The sequence below is a fragment of the Excalfactoria chinensis genome, chromosome 1, assembly GCF_039878825.1.
Source record: "Excalfactoria chinensis isolate bCotChi1 chromosome 1, bCotChi1.hap2, whole genome shotgun sequence".
NCBI lineage: Eukaryota > Metazoa > Chordata > Aves > Galliformes > Phasianidae > Excalfactoria > Excalfactoria chinensis.
In genome coordinates, this window is record NC_092825.1 from 98,571,902 (window position 1) to 98,598,318 (window position 26,417).

At 36.0% G+C, this 26,417-nt stretch overlaps 1 protein-coding gene across 1 annotated transcript; it reads right to left on the bottom strand.

Moving 5' to 3' along the window:
- LTN1 (listerin E3 ubiquitin protein ligase 1) lies at window positions 1–26,365 on the bottom strand. The gene is made up of 30 exons (XM_072355539.1): window positions 26,203–26,365; window positions 24,169–24,372; window positions 23,737–23,835; window positions 22,749–22,979; window positions 21,829–21,881; window positions 21,304–21,484; window positions 20,724–20,897; window positions 19,656–19,846; window positions 18,100–18,244; window positions 17,012–17,800; window positions 16,442–16,483; window positions 15,084–15,276; window positions 14,222–14,461; window positions 13,783–13,936; window positions 13,392–13,542; window positions 12,534–12,735; window positions 11,479–11,638; window positions 11,163–11,267; window positions 10,747–10,889; window positions 9,697–9,832; window positions 8,654–8,798; window positions 7,833–8,046; window positions 7,335–7,572; window positions 6,440–6,514; window positions 5,342–5,528; window positions 4,782–4,953; window positions 3,318–3,538; window positions 2,617–2,811; window positions 1,832–1,999; window positions 1–1,078 (listed from the first exon to the last, which is right to left on the bottom strand). The coding sequence occupies exons 1-30, from the start codon at window positions 26,242–26,244 to the stop codon at window positions 1,016–1,018; spliced, it is 5,313 nt and encodes a 1,770-aa protein (XP_072211640.1). The 5' UTR covers window positions 26,245–26,365; the 3' UTR covers window positions 1–1,015.
- Between the last annotated feature and the right edge of the window lie 52 nt (window positions 26,366–26,417).

A 26,417-nucleotide genomic window follows, 5' to 3' on the forward strand; every position in this document is an offset into this window, starting at 1 on the left:
ATTCCTCTCTTTTTATTGAGTTTTCCAAGGAATCTGCCATGGAACAACACCATCCAAGTTGGAGTATAATAGTATGCTACTGCTATTGGAAAAAAAAAACAACAAGAAAAAAGACTAATGGAATGAAGATGATGTTAAATTCTGACACATCTATCAGGTTCATTTAGAGCCCTTATTATTATGGGACACTGGAATTACACAGTAAATTCAGTCATAGTTTATGCCTCAGCTAATGAAGACATTTACTGAAATAATGACAGTACAAGAATTGATTGGTGCGCATGTCTTCTTAAAGGCCAATCTGCAATGAATGGGCAGTTGTTTCTCATTGTCATGCAGGAATGATAGTGCTCTACTACCTTAAACTTCAGAATTTTCAAGTGCTGGGTGGCTGAGGGTTTTTCAGAAAATAAGACAATTAAAGGTGAAAGCTCAATTAATAAATGTTAATTTAAAGCATGCTGTGTTTAAATTTAACACTTTAACAGAAAGTTATCGCCCTAAGTCCATGCCTCAGTGTTTAACTGCAGCATTTTCATTTATTTTTATCTCCCCCGTAAGAGGAATTATTGTGAACCCACATACACTGTAATAAAAAAAATCAAGTCTTTATGCCACCGATGTTAAATTCACCTGTTAAATTAATAGGCATGATTTGGCCCTAAACGCATGCCACCGTGACACTGAAAACAAGAGCTTTTAAATCAACTATGCTGTGGCTTAAACACCACTTTTCAGACGTAACTCTACATCGCTTAGGAATTTGGAACATATTTTCATACCTTAAAAATATACAAATCAAAATAAATTATTCTTATATATGTCTCTATATCAAAGAAGACTCTTCAAACTTTTACAAAAAACAGTCCAGAGGTAAATATGTGTCATATCCCAACAGTCAAAATTTTTAAGTAATAGATATTATTTCCAAGTAGTTTGCTTCTTTCAACAGATGGTTTATTGCCTCTTCTTCACGTATTACTTAGCTCACAGAAAGAAGGCAGACCATTTTAGTTCAGAAAAATGTCTCTCGACAGAGCGGGCAGGTGGATTTGTTGCTGGACGTGAACCATTTGTACTGAAAAAGAAATAGGGAGGATTAATATATGAACGTGAGCTAAGTATCAAGAGCATTGTTTTGTCACTTGTAATAAGCATTACACTAGTGAATGAAATTAACTACCAAAACATTCATTTTACTTAACACAAAAAGCAGCTGATAAGCCCTTTCTCCTTACATATATGCATGCGCGTGTGTATAGATGCATATTTGAATGCGTGTGCATATACATACACTGCCTGTGCAGAAGTTTTATCCTAAAGATGAACAAAAAGCAAACACACACACAAAGTAAATCCTGCCCAGTCTAATTTTGGACAGAAGTTGTGTTTTCAAAGCACCAGGAATTCCTCTTTTGCATGGCAATACGTGTGTCAACATGCTCCATCATACTCAGTAACAATACAAAAATGCCTATCTCACTATGGATACAGTTTATTATCCAGATCAGCAGATCAGATGAAGAGCATGCTGTATAAATTAAAATTAACATTTTCTTTTCCCTTATTCAAGCTGCGAACATCACGATGCTCTTGCTACACCCAAGCCAGATGTAATGGCTTACATTTTAGCGAACACAAAAACTCTTCAAAGTAGAATTCCTCCCTCATTGTATCTTAGAATAGAATTCATACAAATTACTTTGAATTCACTTAGTCCCAAATACTCCAGCAACACAGTGGAGAACTGATGGCACTGGAGTAGAACTACCTTCCTCAAACTATTCAAGGATACTTTACCTGCTCAGAAGGATTTAGCGTAGGTACTTACCAAGCAAGCTGAATGGAACTTTTTCTTGCATGTCCTGCAAGCTTTTTTGGGCAGTGAATAGTTGGAACCATGAATGACTGAAAAACAGATCATGCAATCTTCGATGCCCTCAAAACGTTTATCCACGTTATTTTTCCACAGAGATAAGCCTTCCATAATGCTTCCATTCTAACAGAAGAAAAACAGTTATTACTATTACAGAATTCCTTCAGAATATTCTTACTGTTATACTTAAGTACATAAAGGAAATTAAACCTGAAGACTCCAAAATCAAGTTATTGGCAACATGCAGTTAAGTGATTTACAAAACCAACATATGTACTACAGGTAGTAGTTTAATCTTTAAAATTGCAAACAATCTTCACCAAAAAAAGAACAAAAAACAAGCAAGAAAACCGCACTTTGGATTTCAGAACCTTAATTCACTGTTTTCTCTCCTTTGTTCTAAACTCGGATGATGCAACTTCAGCAATGACCAATCTCAGGTATACATGTATATTTTTCTAACTACAGTTGAGATGGCATTGCCAAATGCTGTGACTACTGGCCCACGCCTTATGAGACCTTATAATTCTCAGTTTTGGTTGTGGATTTTTCAGGACTAACTTACACAGATAATTTTACCTCCCTCTTCATTTCACCATCTGGAGAAAAGCAGATGGTAAGAGTAACCAATTCTATAAAGAAGTTTGAGATCTGAAGAGATGCATTACATGAATCTAAATAGTGTATAACTAGGAATATTGTCGTATGCTTTCAAAACTAGAGGCTTTCTCTAAACTCACCTGATGTGTAAGATACGTGCTTAACTGCAACATCCAGTTGCGCCATTGCTGAACAGCCACACCAACTCTCTTTCCACTCTCAACTGTTATAGACCCCAGTGGGTAATTTGATGGAAGCTGTATTATTAGTTCAATAAATATATCATCAACTGAATAGGTAGCAATGACTTCCCGTGCAGCAGACCGAGCTTTTACCTATGAAAAAAATGAAAATATTAAAATACATAAAATATAATAATACATATATCTACAATCAGAGATAGGCCTTCTGTGACCTTTCTAAAATATAAGACCTGTAAGCACTACAAACATTAAATAATTTTCTTAGACTAGGAAAACATTTTTCTCAAAAGAGAAAAAATTCACTTGTATCTTGGCAATCTAAGAAATTAACAGCCATTTTTTAATCTAATGGCTGATTATATCTATTAATGAACCAAAAAAGTAATATGCTGATAGCAAAATCTTCAACTTACCTCTTCTACTTTACCAACAGTCATAAAACCCATTCTTTTTGAACTCATTCAAAACAGAATGCTCATAGACACTTATTATATCAACAGCAAGCTAAATTATGTTCTCATCAGCCATACAGAATATTAAAATGCCATCATGTAAAATACTGTAGTAGTTAAGAAACAGCATTTCTTTCATGTTCTACAAAAAGTAAAATAAAAAAAGGAACAAGAAGTCTTACTAACCGTCATGCCATTAAATAGCTGTGTGCTGGTCTGAACAGAAGATATTTCCTGTGAAGAAAGTACGCCGCTGACATACTTGCTTGTAAATTTATCCACAACATTGAAAACACGTTTCTCACAGCTATTCCACCAAAGCCTAACCATGGCTGGCAAGTCTTTCAGTGTTATATGATACACAGAACAAGCCAAATGTGGGATCTGGGATGACAAGGCTCCTGTCCCTGTGAGAGAAAATAAAGGATGTTAAAATACTTGAACATATTATTCACAAATGATGGTTCTTCTACACCATGTATAAAAAAAAATAAAGTAAAAAACCTGGTATCAATATAAGTTTGGAAATTGAAATTCTGTTTAGTTCTCTATTTCTTACTGTAACTGTTTGAATACAGCTTTCTTCATCTGTCTTGTTTCTTTGTTTCTTGGAGTAATGCTTAATGGCTAGAAAAGCATCTTCTAATTTTAGAGGATGAACACTAGGCAGAAGACCTATAAATCAAGAATAATTTTACATTCTGGAAATTACAAACTGCTCACTTTGGAGTGGTGTCTGGAGTACCCCGGAAGTTTGGCAATGCTATACAGAAGTGTACAAAAAAGATGATCCAGTCCTTGACCTAGGGGCTGGCAACCCTGCCTGTGGCAGAGGGATTGGAACTTGATGATACTTGAGGTCCCTCCCAACCCAAGTCATGCTATGATTCTGTGATGAGGGATAATTTTCTCTCAGAATATAGTACTGTAAATTCTTCAGACTACCCTATTTCTGCCTTTCTGTCATCCCAATAAACAGCTTTGCGATATACAGTGATGTTCAAGCACAAGACTAAGAAATGATATCTCAGTATCTTTGTGGGAACATCAATAGATATATCAACATCTATACAGGAACACTGAAAAAACATTTTTAATGAAGCAACTTTCAAAACTATTTCTCTGTTCCATGTTTCTTAGTTAGAAAAACTGGCAACTTACCATAATTCATCAACCAAGAATCTTCTGAGCACAGTGGTAAAAGCAACACAGACAACTTTTATGCTTCAACAACTTAAAATACTTTAAAATAAATATTAAAATACATATTTGATTTTGTTTTTACATAGTTACATAGAGGGGAAAAAAAAGAAAAAATTCAATTTAGCATGAAAAAAATATAGAAACAAGGGAGAAATCCCAGATCACATATCTTCATGTTTCAGAATCTTTGCATACATAGAGAAAAAAAATGCATCACTACTAAATAGCATTTCCCAGTTTTGTTTCAGTTCTTTTTCTGTTATATATTTCAACTTCCCTTGAACTTCAAATGGGAAGTTGCTGGGGAAAAAAATTAAATGCACATTTCTGTTTATGTACGCATGTATATCTATTTTATAGGCAAAATCTTTTTTCTTTTTTTCCTCCTTTTTAAAGCCTGAAAGTCATCAAAACTCTCTCAAATACACAAATATAATTTTTACTAACCTTTGACATCTAAATGAAGCTCTTCGGTAAAGAAGGTTTTTGTATCTTTATTTGGAACTTCTGAAGTCAGCCCAGAAAAGACAGGGTTTTCAGGCATAAGCCTGAACAAGTGATAAAGCAGTTTGTTCAAGCTTTTAGTTCTTCTGAGGTATTGGGAATAGAGAACTCGCAGCTGATGATGTTTGCACAAAGAAACAAACAACAACAACAATAAGAAAAACAACAAAATCAAAGATAGGAATAAAAAGGTTACTCTAAAAATAATACAAGTATGCTTCTACATGGAGGAAACCAGCAAAAATAAAACCAAACTCATATCAATGAATTTTAAAATTTATTACTCTAACATTGCCATCCCCCATCCCCAACAGACATCTAGATCTACTAATGCTTTCGGAAAGGAATCCCACTAAGCCCAAAGGAAGTAGGACAACATACAATTACGAAACCAAATAAAGTCTCAATACCCAAATCAAGTAAGAACACTAAAAAAAAAAAAAAAAAAAAAAAAAAACAAAAAAAAAAAAAAAAACCTGAAATGAAAGAAACTGAGCATATACCTGAGAAGAAGCTGCTTTGAAGAAAGTTAACGTCAACTTCCAAGTGAGAAGATATCCTAGAACAAGGCAGAACTCATCGCTCAAGGGCTGAATAACTGCAAACTCCCCAACTGGAATGCATTCTAGGATGTTTTCTAGCAAGACCTCTTGAGTGGCAAGGACAGACATAAGAGCTGCTGGAGGTGATCTATGGAAAAAACATTATCTGGCATAGTAAACTGAAAACTTCAGCAGAGTGTTATCTGAATTTATATTCACAACCTTCCTAGCATTCTTTAAATAAAGCAACATATGTAGAACACATAAGGGGTCTTTCATTACAAGAAAACTCATTTTCAGATTCACATACCACTGCTACATCTTCATAGTTCTTTCTCCTGCAAATAATAGTCTCTCACCTTCTTAGGAGAAGGATATAAACCAAGCACTTTCCACATTCTGGAAGGATGAATTTCATCTATGGCTGAGCTGACTTAAACTCCATCATGGAATGCTTAAATATTTTTCTTTACTTAAGTCACACCAACAATGGAGCAACTAATGTGATGGGTGTGGGTTTTGGCAATGGATTAAAACACCTTTTGCAGCTCTGTTTCAAAACATGTTATTAATCATTGCACTGTGGTAAATAATATCAATTATCCTATTCCATATTCAAATTGTTGACTTCTTCAGATTCAATCTATATAAAACGTCTCCAATTTTGGACATCTTCAATTTGTTACGTGGATAAATCTATCTAAAAGGAATAACTGAGGAATCTGAAGTTACTAGTGCAGCTAGAAATATTCTCAATACAGAAATCAAGTTTAAACATTTCTTGAGATTATACAATAGAACATATATGGTCCATTTACTTTAGTAACTGGATCCAGAAAACAATTACAAATATTGTTTCCAGTTTTAGTCAAAATATAGATGTAATCAACTATATTGTAGATTTTCAATATTCATACCCCTTATTGTCATAAGCATGTCATTTTTTCCATTTTAACAGCTTCTGAAAGGCGACTATATTGCTGCAGTTCTCAATTCTTTAATAAATAACAACAGGGAAAACAGTATTAAAAATTAAAAACATGAGGAAAAAACACATACAATGCTAATTCCTCCTCTTCATCACCATAGGACTTGAGATCTTCGTCATCAAATTTAGGCAATTCAGGCATTAACCTATAGAAGAATGGAAAAGAAATCAGATTTAATTTTTAGTTATTTTTAATGTATCCAATGCATAGCTTTTTAATTATCAATGTCAATATTATTGACAATGAGTAAAAATCAAGCAATTACTTTTTAATAACATCATAAAATCTTTAAGTCACGTCATCCAACGCTGGTTTCTGAATGACAATAGCCAAAGAGCACGTAAGCCTTACTAAAAGAAAAAACTCCATCTGAGAACAAAGCTCTTACAACTTAATGCCTCAGAATAATGGCCTCCAGTCAGCTGTTTTGCTGTCTGTATTTTGAACAGTCAAAGGCACATAGCAATCTTCAAGTTCTACATTCACTCTTTTTGTATTAGAGATATCAAAGAAAGTTCACAAGAACACAACACGTTTTTCTTTACTTTCTTCATTTTCTTATCTAAATGAGTGAAAATAAGAAGGTCAGACTATTTAATGATACTGTGGTAACCAAATCAAACCTGGAATGCTTCAGTTTACATTCTGGGATTTTAAGAGTATTGAAGCAAGTGCTAAAAATAAATAACCTTACAGTTACAACAATACATATTTAACCGTATCATAGAAAATAGCATTTATTTTTCATGTAATGCAGTAAAACTTCTTTGTATCTATTTAGTTTACTTTGACAATTAAATTTAGCATTCATGGCTTTACATCACGTCTACAAGTTGTCCAGTTAAGCAATTTTTTTCCCCATAATCAATTTGCTAAACATTTAAGTGCCCGTTCCAGATCATATTTTCAATATAAATAAATAAGGGAGAAGGAAGTAAAGAGAGTGAGATGTTTGTTGATCTTACTTATACAACATGTGGTAGACTGAAACCTGTACAGATCTAGCCCGGAAAAGCAGCAATGGAGATAATGTATTTAACAGAGTCTGTAGGTTATCTGGAAGATTGGTTTTCTGGCCTGCAACAAACTTTGCCGGTAGCTTATGGTTTAATAACTGGTCCTTCGAGATGTAAGTTAGAGCTTCACCCAGAGATGTTAATACAGAGTTCTCAAAAGAGCCTTCAGCTGCAGTTTTTGTTTCTCCTGTATAAAAAGGAGACAGGTAAGCTGCAATGCACAGTGTATGGATACTATGATAAACAAGCATAACTAGAAACAACTCAGACTGCATTTATAAGAATCTACCCTAAAACCAATGCAATACAAACACTTTACCTACTAGCATACATTGAAAAATACAATTTTACTTCTATAAACATAATATTATTTAAGAATATGTTCTATATTAGAACAGCCTGATTATGTACTGCCAACAGCTTACTTTCCAGTTACCATATACTCACCTGTGACTTTCACAAACAGAGGTAACAGCAAATTGTGAATTCCTTCAGAAAAGAATTCTTTCCACTCACTGACCAAGTTCACTGGAAGGTTTTCAGTAGTCTTAGGAGCTGCGGGTTCAAAGTAAGCACTGAGGGCAGATGCCAGGTCACAGCTGACACAGGCAAAAATTTGCACAAGTGGGACATGGTAGAGTGAATGGTTTTCTGATGTTGTCTAGGAAGAAAAGAAAAAAAATCATAAGAGGAAGATTTCATAATAATAATATTTGGTTTATAGTAGTTGTCTTACATTCCTTCCCTATAGCCCGAAGTACTATTTCGCAGAAGACTCAATTGCAAAGACTAAATTAAAACTATTTTAAAAGCTTGAAAATGTAATCTGTATGTTAACAGGACATGCTGAAATGAAATTCTAAGTCTCACCAATGTTTATAATTCCAGACTGCTTCTCTTACATGGCCTTCTTTATAATGATAGTCTAAAACTGCCACCAAGTGGGCTCAAAAAGAAATGCATGCATCTGTAGCTTTTACACTGCACTTGTGCAGCCAAGTGAGCCAAAGATGGAATGTGAAATAATCTTACTTTTCCAAACATAAAACTGTACCTAGACCATGCCTACATTTCCAAATTGAAGGAAAAAAAAAAAAAATAAAATAAGAAAAAATGTATAAAAATGTAGCTGTTTCCCAGTCTAATTTTGAAACTCTTTCCTTGCTCCCCATCTCCTGCCTAAATTAGCCTATTATGTTCCAAGAGCGTTAAAAAGATTGCATTATAAATGACAATGTAATGGTTAGTAATAGACTCTTTCATATTACCTCCAACCAAGCCAGCATGGAGCACATGATAAAGTCCCATTCATTATCAGCCAAAGGATCTGTGGAATACTTCAGCAATAAGGGAAGGTAGCGGATCATCTCTATGTTGAAACCAAGCAACTGAGCGCTTGTTTCTTTCAGATTGCTGAAATAAAAATACAACTAAAGCTTACATATACTGTCATGTTGTAAATGAATGTATTAAGTTTCACTGCCTTTGCTTCTCCACACAGGACACATTAGGGCAGAGAGCCTCATACAAAACTATGTGCTTTAGACACTTGGTCTTTCAAAACGAGAATCCTACATTAACTATAATAAAAGTCAGTCAACAGGTACAAAACAGACGATTAGAGGTAGTTGCTCATTTATATGTTCTTTTAACAGATTCCTAAAACTGTAAATGACAAAATGTAGCAATTTTAACAAAAATCAGTGCAAGAAAAATAGTTTTCTTTTGTAATTAATAACTTACTTAAAATATAAGCCTTCAATAGTCCCAGTGTTGTAAATTATTTACAAACGGTGTTGCCTGGATTTTTCTCACTACTCAAACAAATACTGCAACATTTTAACTCTCTGCTGGAAGTTTAGCTTTCCAAATTACAGTGTCAGGTCCAGAATTTTAGAAAACTTTGATACTAAACTTAAGTGTCTTTCTCCTATCTTACGCAATCATAGTTTTGAATTGAATATTCAGCTACACCTGCAAAACTGGTCAGTTCTGTATGCTATGGAAACAACCTAAAAATGCCCCTAGTTTTCCAGCTTTGTTTACAGAATTACTGTCAGGTTGACTTTCTTACATATGCTTACCTTCAGGTAATCCCCTTCTGTACGACTTATTAGATACTCACACAAAGCTATCTTAAACCGCAAGATGCAGTTCAACAAGAACTTGAAAATATAGTACTAAAATGGTGGATGATGGCTTTAAGTTATTATTTTCTTGGTTCTGTTTGAGTTCACAACTACCCCGTATTTTTAAACTCTTTAGAAACTGGGAAAAAGAAACAGTGAAATTATCTCAAAGTTGCACCCACCAGCTAAAGAGGAAGCTGTCCTCATTATCATTTTTCCAAGACATTATGATTTTTAGTACTCCGGGTAAGAGGTGATCGCAACCAAAACTTTTGTCATTCAAGCAGGAATTCAAAATGGAGAGGCAACCAAAAGCTCCTACGACAGAAAAAAAATATTATCCCTCAAGAGGCATTAATTATCAAGGTAAGACAAACATTAGAATGTGCATTGATTGAACACTTAATACCATAACAGAGTTTGGACAGCAGCTAAGCTATTTTCTTTTAACACTTAATCTGTAGATGCCATTATTAAATTAAAAGTACTAAAACTAACCCAAACGCTCAAACCAAGAACCAAAAAACTCCTGTAAGATTCACAACAAACCAATCCTGAAGAACAAGCATTATAGAAACGGCAACAGCAGAAGCATTCTCTTCAACTGCTGCATGAAACTAACACTGAAGATTTCAATACTTCAAGGACATTCATTTGAAAGAGCTCATCTAAAAACATCTGAGAACACTCATTTTTTTCTACAGGACATTCGAAGCAATTATAAAACATCTTACCACGTTAAGTAATTTCTCAAAAGCTGTTAGAGATGCATGTACAGCAGTTCTTGTTCAGCACATGACACAGCATTCACTATATGAATTGCTCAGAAAACTATATATGAACTTCAAAGGAGTTCTCACTAAAACCAGTCACAACCCTAACAGTAAACAAGAGAAGTATTTTGCATGCTGTGTAAAGCCTAAATGATGAAATGAAAACTCCAATGTTTGCAAAGGTGTCCAAATCAGATACAGCAGGCTGTATCAAAATTCTTTTGACCGACATTGTTAATCTTTAATTTCTCATTTTGGACCAGAAATATATAGCTGTACTTCCTTAAAAGACATAAAACCACAGTGCCCAACAGTATTGAAGAAATAAGCAAACTGCAGACACACTAATTTCTAGTAAAATCGATATGATTATAGTTAATTCATCTAAAAGCAAACATTATTATAAAATAATGTTCTTCAATTATAGTGAAGTGCGCTGAGGTAGAAAACCATACTGACCATCAGTACTGGAGAGATCTGTCTGTGTACACGTCATAAGTTTGGCCACACAGTGAAAAACAAGTTCTCTCTTCTCTTCCTCAATTAAAAAGGGTGATAGGCACTGAAGTGTATGCAATCTGCCCTCTGTTAATGGCAGAAACCTATTCAAACAAGCAGAACATCAAAAATAAACTCAAAACTTTAACTAGTAAACAAAATGATAACTGGTTTGTATTGATCTAGATGCCACTTAATATCTTGCAATGTAACTAATCCCACACACTACATGCAATGTCTCATTTTTACACATCACATACATATACAACCAAATTTTCAGTCTTCAGATGCTGATCATCAGAATTACTATCATTTAACATCAATATTTGCAATGCAAATTTTGCTTAAGAGATTATAGGCAACAGTATTTAAGATACCCTTCGCTTGTCTTAAAAAGCTTTTTCATCTCACAGGACACAGTGTTTTCTCCACGAATCACTTTGGCCAGGGTTAAGGACCAGAGTCTTCCATGTTCCTCTGATCTTCAAAAGAAGAAAACAGACCCTGGTTAAAATATACTACACATAAACAGTTCACAACACAAGCATTTGAATGAAATATGAATGAATATACAGAAGGAAATACTATACCATTTAACAGAAGTGCTTAACAGTTAATTCTCTACACACTGCAAAGTATAAAGACAGAGCTAAGGGCTGTACTGTGATTGAAGTTTTATTTCTTCTTACATACCTATCAAATATTGTTTGCTGAAGGTTAGCTGTATTACTGAGCGCACTGAACTTTTCATATGTGATGTGCATCTCTTCTAACATATGAAGATATTCCAGAAGCAGATAAGGAGGATTCTCCAGTTCTTCAATCCACTTTAATGAATACAACAGTTCTGCAACTAATTAAACAACAAAAGCAACTGCTGAATATATTCAATGGATAAGTAAGAAATCTGTTTTTTGTTATTGTTGTTGGATTGTTTTAATATATTAGCAATGTATTACGATAACAATGTCTATACACAATCTCAGACCCTTCAGAGCACTAACTGGGTTATCTGCCATTACATTGTAAAACACAAACGAAGAAAAAGCGAGAATAAAATACCACAGATGTACAGGAAGTTTTAAATGAAATCACAAACAACAAGAACTTTACATCCTCTCCATAACATTTTTTTTTTTTTTTAATATATATTTTTTGCAGACGAGGCAATCAAGATCTAAATCTAGAACCCAAACAGAAACACACAACTAAATCAATAGCTAGCATGTGGTTTGTTGTTGTTGTTTTCTTAAATTGGCTTATAATGGCCTACATTAAACAATTACACTTTTCTTCTGATCTTATTATAAATCAAAGGAAATAAAATTTCACCAAGCAGAATTCAGAAAACAGGCTTTTATTTGATGGCATGGATATGCCTACTGTTGCCCACTCATTCCAATGCACATACTTGCTTTGACAAGAAATAACTTAGAGATTCACTGTAAATTCAATCTTCCCTAAAATCCAAGTTCTATTGAGATAGCATGTATATGAAGCAAAAGGTGCTAAAAGTCTAAGTACACACTCATACTTTTAAAGGAGACCTAATACAAGCATATTTATATGTATGTATACATGTGTGTATATATTTATTTATATTTATATACACACACACACACATATATGTTTGCACGTTTCTGATACTCATATGCCAAACTTTAATTATTCAATTATAAATCAACCTGAATTGACAATTAGAACTACTACAACGACAAATTCCTTTAAGTTTTACCACCATAACTTACTTATGTTGTCAATTTTCTTTCTTTCAGCATCCTCGTTTCCCTTCACCATATCATTTTCCAGTACAAGTAGCACCATTTTACTTAATAAGGCTGAAGTACACAGATGTCCTGGAAGCTTAGTTGTGCCACATAGCTTAACGCACGATCCCAAATGTTCACAATTCATACTCAGCCTTCCTTCCAAAAGAGGTTTGTGCATCCACTATAATACATGCATAAAAAAGTTTATGAGCAAATGATTGAGATCTTAATGATACACAGAAGATGAATGTTTAATGTTAAAAATACTCAACGATTAAAAAATAACAATGGAAGATAAAAGTTTACACCAAGCGCTTAATACTGAGGATCACCCTCTCAAGTATATAAGAAATAAATCCATAGCAACTCCTTGAGACTGCATTATTGCATCAGAAATAAACACATAACTTTAGAACACTAGACAGCTTACAAAAAAAATAGTAGGGTTACTAAAGATTAGTAGTTGGACAGAAAATTATTTCTTTCTCTCAATCTAGTCATGCCAGCATTTTGTTTACGATCAGCACATCAAGTTACCCTGCAGATATTAGTGTTTCACAAAAAAATAATCTTATAGTTTACTTATAGAGTATCTTCAGGCAAAATTTCAGAGTTGTAATTTGCCAATGTATCACGATGAAAAGTATTTCGCAGATGTTGCTTGCCTCCAGCAGTACTGATGGGGCCATAAGCATACAGATTTTGTCCTACAGCAGGAATAGAGGCCAAAAAGAACTACGGGACATGTGCTGATATATATAATCATACCAGAAGTGTCATGTAATTGGAGACAGGTAAGGTTAACTACAGTGCGAAAGTCAATTATCATTTTCATACCTCAGCAGAAAGTGACTCACGCAATGTCTCCCATTCAGTTCTGTTGGGCGTAACATGCTCAACATAAGATCCCACAAGACATCCAGACTGTCTGTCAGCTTCCAGAAGTGTAGACAATAAATCACTAACTGCAGAGATCAAAACCTGAAGGCTGAGAAAAACAAAGAAACGCTGTCAACAAGTTTGGCACTATATATAGCAAAATCTTGTTTTAAATAACAGACAATACTATTTATGTGCAATGTTTTAATTATGCTTTTAGGCCACCTCTGACAGGCTTAAAAAACTTTAAGTAATGCAGATGCCAAGTAAATATGGAATTATATAGGTTTGATCTTCATTTGTTTTGGGGAACAACATACTATGATGTGGACATGCACATCACAATTACCTTTTGACATCCAAAGAGGAAGACTGAATCTGATTCTTGATCCACAGTGCAGATTTATGCAAAAAGGTGCTCTGATTCTGCATACTCCGAAGATGTCGGACGAGTGAATTTACACCAGATATCCATGTGTGCTTTAACTTGCATACGAGCAAATCTATTGTAAAAAAAATAAAATAAAAATTGCCTCTTAGAGCAATGATCGCATGACTAATGGTGCTAGAGCAAGTAGAGAATTCTTTTTTCTACATTATTACACATGATCACCATCATGGGCAGATATGTAAACTTCTAGATGAGGAACAATTTTAAATTAACTCTTATGCACAAGTAATATTTTATCTGAGATTAAGAGTGATTTTTATCACCCTTCTGGCTGATAATCCATCTCACAACAAGACAAAGCAAGACATGGTCCAAAACAATTCATTTTTCAGATCACCTGTTAAATGTGTAGCATCCTGCCTCTGAGCGCACAGTTGGAAAATGGTAAGCAGCAAGTCTTCTGAGGATGGCATTAGTAAACAGCCTTTAACTGAACTGAAAAAGCTTGAGGCTACATCACAGATAAAAGACACTGATAGTTCCGTATTTCCAGCTTCTGAAAGATCCTTAGCTTTAGACAGAGCTCCTTGAAGTTTATCAATAATCCTTTCAACATAAGTTTCACCAATCAAAGATTCTATTAGGAACAGGAAAAGAACAATGAGCTTTGATAAGTTGACAAACGATATCTCAAAGACACGATATCAATATGTACCTACATGCTTTTTATTTACTAAGATGGCATGCAAAAATCAAGTGCAAAGTAGTTTGAGAAATAATTATCACCCTTTCACAATTCATCCTTATTTCCTTTTAATTCCTATCACTTATTGACCCATGAAAAGCCTTTCCTTTTGCTTCATGACAGTTTACCTTGAGAAATTCGGAAGAGAGAACACATCAAAAATCTTTTTGAAAGTCATACACTCTACTTTACCAGTAAGTCAAAAACCCTGAAGGTCTCTTAGAACTTCATCCAATGCACAATAAAACAGGTCACACAGCATCCAACACCAAATGAATGCCTTGAGCTTACCAGTACCTTCAAGTTCTACAAGTAGAAAAACAGCCAAGTCACTGAGAAATCAGCTGTAGGAAACCACTGAATCATAAGGAATCAAGTTGAAGTTTCTGTCTGGAGAGAGGTAGGAGTTCTCCTGATACTCCTCTACACCTAAACTTCCAAAATTCTGGCAACAAAAACCAAGTTTAAGTGCAGTATTTCCAATTCACAAACTCCAAAGATGAAATACGTTTACCATTTTTTATGTGTTGTGACAACACTAAACTCAGGATGGTCCATTTTTCTGAAGAAGATGATTCGGGTGAGGTTGCTATTGGTTTTAAATCCAGGTGACACAGATCATCTGCCAGCATTACAAGTCTTTCCCCGAGCATATCTCCTTTCAGCCACTCAGAGATTAATGAAAGCTTTGCTGTGCTAGAACATGCCTGAATGACAAAAAGAAAATAATTCTTATTATCTTTTGAAGTTATTATCCTCTATTACAAAGTATAAGATTAATATGCAGAAATCACAGATCAAACCTACACAAGCAGAGCAGGAATCCTACTGTGTCAGAAACTAGGCCCTAGGTAAATATGTCTGTGATTGTCCCCTAGTTTCCTTTTTGGCTAAAGACAAGACAGCAATTTACTGCTAGGTCAGGCTTCTATGTCAGGGTGAAGCAAGACACCTTCTAAAAGCTCTCCTTTTTTATCTTCTCAAACTACAGAGGCCAGAGAATGCCTTAATCAGAGTAAAAAAAGCTTTCAGATAACTAAAAGTTTTGGCTGAAATAAAACTTATTTACACCATCCAAGTTTCTCTAAAAACAGATGGCGGGTCACAACCAGAAAAGCATTGTGAATAATAATGTGATAAAAGTTCCAAAAAATACACAGTATCTGTAAGGAAATGTACTGTTTTGAACCCAGTAAAACATCAATTAAATGCTACAAGTTCTTGTCCAAAAAAATTGTAATACACTCCATATATCATCCCAGGCAATTATTTACATACTAATTATGCAGAAATAATGGGATGCTACCTTTTTCTTGTGCACACAATTTACGGGTGATAATCTAGAGATCCTTAATCCATTGCTGGTCCTCCAAAACAATAAAGGAGCTTACATGTGTGTTTTCAAAGTAAACATGAACTTTGTGGTAATAAGCAGAGAAATAACACAAGTATTGGTGATTATCCCAAGATAATCAATCTAACACCCAGCTCCGTTTTCTCTAGCTTAGAAGGGATGACTGGAAATGAATCAGGAATCCCTCTGGCTCAAAGGGCAAGTTGATAAAAAAACAGAAGGGACAAAGATGCATGGAGGTTTTGTGTGCATGTTTGCGGGTTGTTTTTTTTTTTGTGGTTGTTGTTGTGGCTTTGTTCCTTTTTTCTGCTTTTCAAATTATCATTTCATTTCTAGGACTAACTCTAGATTTAAATGGGGTTAAAACAAACGCTTTGAAAGTGCTGCTGCATCACTTTACCATTACTTTGGGGAAAAAAAGTAAGAAATAGGGGTCTAGCACATTTAAATCTCAAAGATAAAACCAAAGAAACAATAAAAACTAAGGAAACAACAACAAAACAAGTCTAAAGAAGTACCTTCTGAATTATCTGGAGAAAAACAATCCATTTCAGATCCATCTAGAAAAAAAAAACAAAATTCCAGAAAATTTAACAGAAAGTATTGACTGAATTAGAATTATTTGATATTTTTTTAACTGTTAGTTGCAAAATTTGATATTCTGCAAATGATAAGGACAAGTTGCTAAGTTTCAGTTAACAAAGTTATTCATCAGTTATTTATCAGTTATTTTGCCTCCCAAGTCTCTCTCTAGTACCTAGACCAATAAAGGTCTGTGTTTAAAAGAAAGGCCTCCCATGACTAAGCATAAAAGCACCCCGTATGAAGATGAACAACAGAGAGCTTCTGATGCTACTTCTATTTACATATGTATATATTTATGTAAACATTTTTAAAAAATATATTTACATCAAAATATAACTTCAACACTGTAATGTCAACCTTTCTAACTCTACTTATATTCGGTTGAACAACTTCACGTAGAACATAACTCATCCTACATCCCCAAAATAAAAAGATTAAACAGCCACATTCCATAAAAAATAGTAATTTCAATGAAATCTAGTATGAAAATACACAAGACATACCTTCGTTAAATCATCAAGAATGACTTTCCTTTCATCATTACCGTTGCAACAGTGAAGCACACTGTACAAAATATCAACCAGAAAATGCATGTCTTTCCTCCAGTCTTCTTCAAGCCAAATTATTAAATTCATATACAGAAACTGTACAGATGGATTTTCATAATGAACTTTTATGTCTTCTTGGGATTCAGCTGGAGGACAGCTTGTGTTGCGTCCCTGCTCTAAAAGCACTTGAAAAACTCTGTTTGAAGAGAATGAGTTGAGGAGGGCAGAAAGGAATTTCAAATGCCGCTCTGACTTCTGTTCATTGACATACACAATACTCAGCTCAGAAAGGTTGCAGACTAGATTTTCTAAAGGTTCTTTCCGTAGAATTGAACTATGCTGTAGGTCAGCTAGCATTTCGGAGTCACTATTACTCCTCACTTCTGTGATCTTTCCATTCTCCGTGTTCCTTTCAGATTCATCCTCATCTGAAAACTTTACTTTGAGAGATTTTCTATTGCTTGGTTTTCTAGCAGTCTTTGGATTCTGAAGAACTTCCAGCATATCAGATATAGCAAACAATGTCTTCTCATCGGCCTCCAACTTATCAACGTGAAGCACGCACATTTTTAAAAGACGGTCCCAAAAATTTGACAATAGTTTCTGGAAAACTTCATTTGTATTGTCATCACTGGAAAGTTCAGCTTTAGCTTCCCAGGAGTTTAGTGTTTCTGCTATTTGATAAAATAATGGTCCATTTTGTAACCTAGGCTCCTGAAGTACAGCATCAATTAGAGGAATTAGCTGTAAAATAAAGAAATAAATAAGATTGACCCAACTATAAAAGCTTTTTGTTGTTCCTAAGATCAGAAAGTTATATCATTTTGAAAAATGTTCTGGAAACCAAGACCGAAAACCTCAGAACTATTGAAGTTGAATTTATAGCAAGAAAGATATTGAATGACTTTAGTAACATTATTTTTCTCCATAAAATCTAGCGAGACTTTCAATAGAGAAATAAATCCTCACAGAAGTTGATGCTTTTCTTCAACTTTGAACTACTGTGTGCATGTGAAAGAGCATGAGGTAGTTTTAACAAATACCTGGTCATATATGAGCATTTGATGCACTTGTCTTTGCTCATCTTCATCTATTTTCTGTAGTATGGCAAAGCGCAGACATTCCATAAAAGTAGATATAATAGCTGAACTCTCTGAAGGACTGTTTAGTGCTCGCTCATTTGACAACCTGTTGAAAGATAACATTGGGAGGTGGGAGTAGAAACGGTCAGCTGTCCAAGCTTCAGAGAAACCCACTGTTATACTTCAGCGTAACCTTGATTATGTTGCATTTATCCAGACAAAACCCTTTTAGTTGTCAGATAGAAAAGAATTCAAGAGGACATGTTCAAAGAGCCAAAACAATAAAACTAGGCACGTAATACAAATTACATTAAAATATCTTTTTCATCTTGTTTCAGCATTAAATAGAAAGGAAAAAAAACAACTATGTAAATTGAGGAAACCTATCCAATCAAGTATGCAGTTTACTGTTTCAGCTACTTGTAAAAGCTCACCTGCAGTTTTCTGTACGCACTAAACAGGTTTAGGTGCTCATGAAATGTTTAGCTGTTTTACTTAGTGACATGGGTTAGAGGGGAAATACTGCTGGCTGGTTGATGGTTGGACTGGATAGTCTTTGAGGTCTCTTCCAACCTTGGTGATTCTATGATTTTACTATCCTATGAGACGCTATTATTATTTCAAATCTGTAGCTTGTGTCATAATACAATAGGAAAGGAACCAATCATTACAGGGGAAAAAAAAAAGAAGAAAAAAAACCCACAAAAAGCTAGCAAAAGAAGGTTTCACCATAATCGGTTTGATTCAGAGCAACAGTGATGCTTAAATCACCATTTACAGACCACAGAATATTACTACACAATACTACTTCCTCTGAAGAACTCTGCTAATGATCACCTCGCCATCAATCAAGAACTCATTTTGGTTTAAATAAATTTGGTTTAAATAATTTTAATCTTTCAGACAAAGATATATGTATGTTTGAGTACATAATGCTAACAGAATGTGTAAATTACATTTGACAGGAAGCTGGTTTGACATTTTAAAGGAAAAAATATAGTAGCAGTTCAAATAATCAATATAATAAGAATTAAACTTCCTGTACATAGTAGCTTTCACAACCACAATGCTAACCCTCAGTAATCTCTACAATAAAGCAAGACCTCCATGGTGGCAAGAGGAACCTGATCTCTCCAAAGTAACTCAATTTGAAATTTATTTTTCCCATTTTTCCTTTCAAAACTTATCATGGAATAAACACAGAACTTTGACAAAGAAAGATAAGAATGCTTTTGGCAAGGAATAGGAAATAATAATCCCGTAGGAGGCTCAACAGGACAGGAACAGCTGCAAAGGATTGACTTTAGCACTGGATATGCAAAAGGAATATGAAAATGTTATTTTCAGATACCATAGCAAAGAGAGTGGTTTCTTTCCCCTCAAAATTAATGATACATGCATATTTAAATATCCTCAAGCCAAGAGATACAGTTTCTTATGTTTGAGTACTTAAAAGATTAGTCCTTTTACCAAATATAAGAGACTAATAACAAATAAATGCAGTTTGTGGTTCATACCCTTGAATTATTGAGCTGAAAAAAGTTTTGAAATATTCCAGCTTTGGTTCTGTGATACCAGGAGGTACCTTGCTAATGAATGGCAAGATATTTGGGTATATAACCGTAGCTAGTCCTCGTCCACCTTCTCGAAGTACTGTCCACAGCTTTGGTAGAACTCCTTTTCTGGCATTTACATGACTCCAACAGTCCTAGAGAAAAAAATATACTTAATGTAAATTTAATGAGAATATGTTACTTTGGAGGAACTCTTTAGACATTTAATCTATCTGGCTAAGTTGCAGATGAAGCAATTTATTGGAAAATTTCAATTCATTTGCCCCTAATTTTAAAAATTCTTATTTCAGCTGTAAATTTTTACAAGTAATTGTGATAAAACTGCAGTTAAACACTTTAATGATCTGCACTTAAGAATTGCTCATAAAGAATATTAACATAACTGCTTCTTTATTTAATTCTGCTCTTATCATTAAGAATAAGCATTGATTTTGAAATCCTAACTTCAGAAGCAACACTAACTTCAAAACTTCCTGGAAAAGTCTGATGATCACAAAATACCTCAGCACTTTCTTCTCATGCCTTAAAGATTTTCATCCTCTGATCTATCATCATTCAAGATATCTACAACAAACTACTGTTTAGCATATATCATGTATATTTATGGGGAGCACTGCTTGTCCTGCTATTAAATTCAGTAAAGCTGACATTTTATTCAAAAAAAACCAAAAAATTTAAAAAGTCTGGAACTAAGCATTAAATCAGAAGAGAAAACAAAGAAAACAAAAAAGCACTGAAGGTAATTTTTGTAACCTCCTACCTATTTTTAATCCAACAGGTTAATTGCATTAAACTTATAAAACTACCTATGCTAGATACAACAGATTTGAAAGTTACACTGATAGACTAAGGAGAAGGAAGGAGTGTGAATTATTGATAAGTTCATGTTATTAGTTAAGAAGAAAACCTAGATAAGCAGTTCTTTTTTCTACACAAATAACTCTGGCATCTGCTGAAAAATTGAATGTGGCATTCCAGTAAGACATCTGCACCTTATGTTTATTATGTTACCTCAATAGTGGCAATAGCATGAAGGACAGCTTCCCAAAGAGCAGGGCACACCACTGCATCACTGTCATCAATGCTGAGAAGAACAGCAGGACAGACTCTCGGCGCTTCAGCTTTCACCAGCTCAGGCAAGTATTGGCAAAAAGCAGAAGCCAGCTCAAAGAAAGCTGAACGAACCTGACAGACCACAGAAGAACAAAATCATTAGGCAAATGACAATACACTGTTGCCACACATAGCTTTATAACATTACCTCTGAAAACAAAAGGCAGGCTTCATATTTTAGCACAACAGCAAAGGTTTAAATATTATGAAAATAAAATAATGTTTAAAAATTTTAAATAATTTGGTCCTTCATAACATGTACTCTACTAACATTACGTTTCACTTCAAATCCATCTCCTATTAGACAAAATTTAGAGCAACATTATCCATTTACAGTCTAAAAAGTCTGAGAACTGTTTCAAACATAATTAAACAAAATACAGAGTTCATTCTTGAAGTACAGAAGAAATTTGTACCTGCTTAGATCCAATGCATTATCTTGAATAAAAACTCACCAAAATAATTAAAATAAAGTTACCTGTGGTGTGCTGTGTTTACCATATTTCCAAAACTTGTTTTGAGACAGAAGCGACATTAATTTCTCCTCCAATGAATGCATCTCTTTCTTTGGCAGCATGCTAAGCAACTTTTTTAAAGCTAACAAGGAACAGGTCAAAATCCGGAAAAATTTGGCTTCTCTTTCTTCCTCTGGTACAGTTCTCAAAAAAAAAAACAAACAAAAGAAGACAAAATTAAGGTGAACCCTAAATTAACCAACAGGTTTTCCATATGCTCCAATGCTACCAAATTACTCTATAAATTACTAGAGTTTCAAGTCATCCCATCTTCCACAGCTATTCATAAAAGATCTGAAACAGGAATTAGTATTTAAATTAGGCAACTGATAATTATAAATGCTTTCACAAACCCCAAGGAAAAGTGCTGGGATCTAGACTCGCATAACCATTCCCTCTCTTTATCGGAGCTAGATCCACTACCTCAGCAAGAAGAGTAAAACCCAACACAGACCAAGAGTTAAACTTAATAAAGTAGGTTAACATACTGAGGATCACTGAGTGTGTCAGGGGTTTCTTTCAGAAGGTGATCTTGAAGAACCTAGGGAGAAAGAAAAAAACCCACAATATACCTACTCACATACACACGCACAAGAATATAATCATAGAATCACAAGGTTGGAAAGGAGACCATCTAGTCCAACCGTTCTTCCTTTACCATACCTACAGCAAACCACTAAACCATATCTCCTAGCTCCTTATTGAGACACCATAATACTACATATTATTCAGAAACAGCTCTACGGTAAAACTTGCAAATCCCTAAGCTGAGTTTCTTAAATATATTACAGATATGCTAGTGAGCAAGAACACAATTTTAATGATGCCTGTGAAACACAGTAGCCATTGTTGAATCCAGACTTCATAATTCTGCAGTCATAAAGCTGCAGTCCCACGCTGACATGTTTCAGGCAAAAAAGACGATAAATTGAGGCAAAACAAAACGGTTAAGTTGGCATAAGATGGGCCAGCAATGCAAACTTTATCTTCTTAAATTCAGTTTCACATATGAGTAGCAGAGTAGTATTAACCTTGGTAGCAATATGACTTGTTGGAGCTTTCTGAAACAGTGCTTAGCATTCTTTAATCATCTACTATTCCAGATAATCTGCATTGTTCTAGTTGTCAGCAACATTATTCGATGACTGAGCATCATTACAGAGAAATGCATGCAGTAACATTCATTTCATTAATTCTTCTGGTTGTGCGGTTCCAGTCATTGCAGCACGTCAAACAACACAAGAGGTATCTTTGTATCTGTCTTCACATTAGTAAGAGCAAAGTTTCAGGTGAAAAGCAAATTTATCTTACTGAAATTTAACCATGAATAGGTGGGGACAGGATGAGTTTTAAACATTTAATAGAAGTTGACATATACACGCAAAGCCTTAAAGAAATACCAACTCACGTTAAGAATTTCTTCTTTACAGAACGCTAAGGCTTCAGGTTGTTTGCTTGAAGGAAAAGCTTTCTCAAAAGCTTCTTTTGCAGCAGAAGCAGCAGGAGAGTAAGTGTCACACTGTGCAATTAGCCAGTATCCCATGATACTTTTTAAGTAAGGCGCCAAGTGTTTCTTCACTTTAAGAATCAGTTGCTCAAAAGATTGCTGAGTTGCTTCTCGAACACGGCGATCATGATCCTGTTGAAGGGAAAAGAAGTATAGTTTTGATGCCAAGCATTTCAAAGGAATGATACATGCACACAGAAACAAAAGCAGCTCTCTCTCAGTTCAGCCATTTTATGCAATGAATCAAGCTATGTAGATTTGAAAATGTTGATATACCCCTAAATAAAGGAGGTTGCTAACTTAACACCAACATACTCCTGATATATTACACATCCAGAACCATTATCTTTCCCAGATAAATACAACAGTCAGAATCCCTATTTTATACAAATGTTTAACAGAAAGACGCGAGGAAAGAAAACCATAAAGCCTTGTAGACACTATGAACTGAAACCACTATAAGCCTACATAGACAGTGCACTTACTTGCACTTTCTTTGTCTATGTATGTTTATTTGTATATCAGTTTACATCATGATTTTCTATGCCCTTGGCTTCTAAAAGAAATATCAAGAATTATTCTAATGGATTCTAATTATTTATTTTGATCAATATCATATTCTCAATAGTAGCCATTCCAGATGGAGGTATCATGATTAAAGAACGACAAGGTCCAAACAGCAGAAAGAGCCCAGGCATCAACAGTTGAAGGCTCCCCCACTGCCAATACAGAAACATCTCACTAACAAAGAATGCTACTTTCCCTCATTTTCTTTTTCCTGGAATAAACCAACAATTCCAGCAAAGACAGATATATCAATAAGACGGCCTTAAGCGCTTTTCCAGGACATATTCAGGGAAATTTCCAGTTTATATTGTTTTGTACTTACTAGTGAGATCTTGCAATAAATTCTTGGCCAGTAAGGAAGAACACCTTTAACAACTTCTGCTTCTCTTTCTTTGCACATCGTACCAAACTCTTGCATAGCCTAAAAAAAAAAAGACATCAACAGCAAGATTTAAGAACTGTCACATAGCCACAATCTCCAGTTTATCAGCTTCTACTAGATACTGCAACTCTCTTCCAAAAATTATTTCTTGAAATTGAGCATCCATACAGTTAGTTTTATGAATGCTCTGTCAGCACTGCCTGACAGGCAGCCTTAGGAGTCTTCCAAAGTATCTTCTGTACTGCAGCTCTAATAGATATACTGGTATGAACATATGACCGAATAGTTTGATAGATTCCTCTCCCAACCTTCAGAAAACCAAGACAGCTCTCCCAAACATGAATTCATAATGGGGAGAAAGTATACACCTACTTTTAATTTTGTTATGATATCCCTTTTAGAGAGTTTTCGTAAGACCATTCGAAAATCAGCATCCACGAGGCTGTCTATTTCCTCTGCACCCTGAATTGCAGGAACGTAACCGAGATCACTCTGCGATGTTCCAAAGCCGATAAACCCAGGCACTGTCCCGCGTTCCTTGGCAAGGAGCTCTGCAGCCCGGCCGCTGCTAGAAGGCTAACAAAGGACAGAGACATCAGTCAGCTATATACATCAATCGCTTACTTAATTCTGCATGCATCGAGCATTCAAAATAATGATACTATTTATAATTAACCTCCTATTTAAAAGAAAGCCTTACAAAAAAGGGACATCTGTGGCTTAAACATTGAAATCTGACCTAGAAAATTATTTTCCTCTTTATACTCAACATGCAATTTCCTTATTATGACTTTAATCCATGAACACTGATGGCACGTTTTATTGTCCATGAACCAGCACAGCTCCCATGGCATGCTCAGTGTGCCTGGAGGAAAACTTAGGCACCTAACAAGGAACCAGCAACAAAGTAAAGGGTCAAGAACAATTTAGAAGAATTGAGCTAAAAGGATACATATGTAAGCCAATGTAACACTATCCCATCAGGCTGCAGTGAGTGGTTTGGAGTTGAGCATTTAATCTAACCAGCCCCAGGTTAAGCCAGCATCTAGATCATGCTATGGCCTCATGTTTATTTCAAGTATGCTCTTCTGAAGAGACTGAAACTGAGTTATCTGTAATACTGTATCATAGAATCCAACAATAAAATAATTAAGGTCGGAAAAGACCACTAAAGTAATCCAGTCTAACCATCAGCCCACTCCCACTAACCACATCCTTCACATCCACACAATTCTTGAACAGCTCCAGGGACGGTGACTCCAGCAGCTGCCTGGGCAGCCAGTGCCAGTGTTTCACCACTCTTTCTGAAAATAAATTGTTCCTAATATCCAACCTGAACCTCCCCAGAACAAATTGAGGTCATTACCTCTCATCCTATCACTGTTACCTGCGAAAAGAGGCTGACCCCCACTACAACTTCCTTTCAGGTTGTCGTAGAGAGAGATGAGGCTGTTTCCTCAGCCTCTCCCCATTACACTTGTGCTCCAGATCCTTTACCAGCTTTGCTGTCCTTCTTTGAACTCAAGGCGAAGGCCTCAACACCTTTCCCGTAGTGAAGGGTGCAAAACTAAACACAGTGCTCCACTTGCATTCTCACCAGTGCTGAGTACAATGGATGACCACCCCCCCGGTACTGCTGGCTGCACTATTACTGATACAAACCAGGATACTGTTGGCCCTTTTGGCCACCTGAGCATACTGCTGGCTCACGTTCAGCTGGCTGATGACCAATAGCCCCAAATTCTTTTCCTTCACACATCCTGCCAGCCACTCTGCTCCAAGCCTGCAGTTATTGTGGCTAAAGCACAGGACCTGGCACTCAGTCCTGCTGGACCTCAAAGGGTTGTTTTCACCCCACTGGTTCAGTCTACCCAGATCCCCCAATAGAACCTTCCTACCCTAATATACACCAAATACCTTTTAATTCCTAATGATTGTTAAATTCGTTTTTGGGTAAGGACAACCTGTTGAGGTTCACTCTACTTTCCTAATTCCCCTCAGGCACACATGACACACGGACTCACTATCCAACCTCCCTAGTTGGCACGGTAAGACAATGTTCCTGCACGTAAAACCTCAGCAACAGGGACGTGCCCCTCGGTACCCCCTCAGTAGACGGCGAGCTGGGTCAGAGGTACGTAAAAACACCCCCCCACCTCTGTCAAGTTTCACCCGGGCGATTCAAACCCGAGTCCAGCAAAGAGCCGTCCCGCAGCCCCAGCTGTGGTGCCCACCGGCAGAGGCACGGCCCTTACGACGGCAACGGACGGTGAAGGGCGGCCTTAACTGCCCGCCAGTGGCGGAGACCACGAACCGCGGGTCCGAGCCCCGCCGCCCACCCAGGCTAAGCAAGACGGCGCGACGACACCAAGAAAGGGGACAGGACGGGAACGCCTCAGCTCTCACCCTCACGTTGCCCTTGGTTCGCTGCTTGTTCTTGCCCCCCATGGCTGCGGCGGCGCCACCGGCCGAGGACCGGCGTTTCCGGAAGGACGAGCGACAGCGACGCGCGGGAGAGGCGGGGCCAGCGGAAGTCCCGCCTGCCTTACGAGCCTCCCTCTCCGCCCCCCCCAACCACACACCTCACGCCTGAACGAGCGCGCACCAGGAGGAAGGCGTTG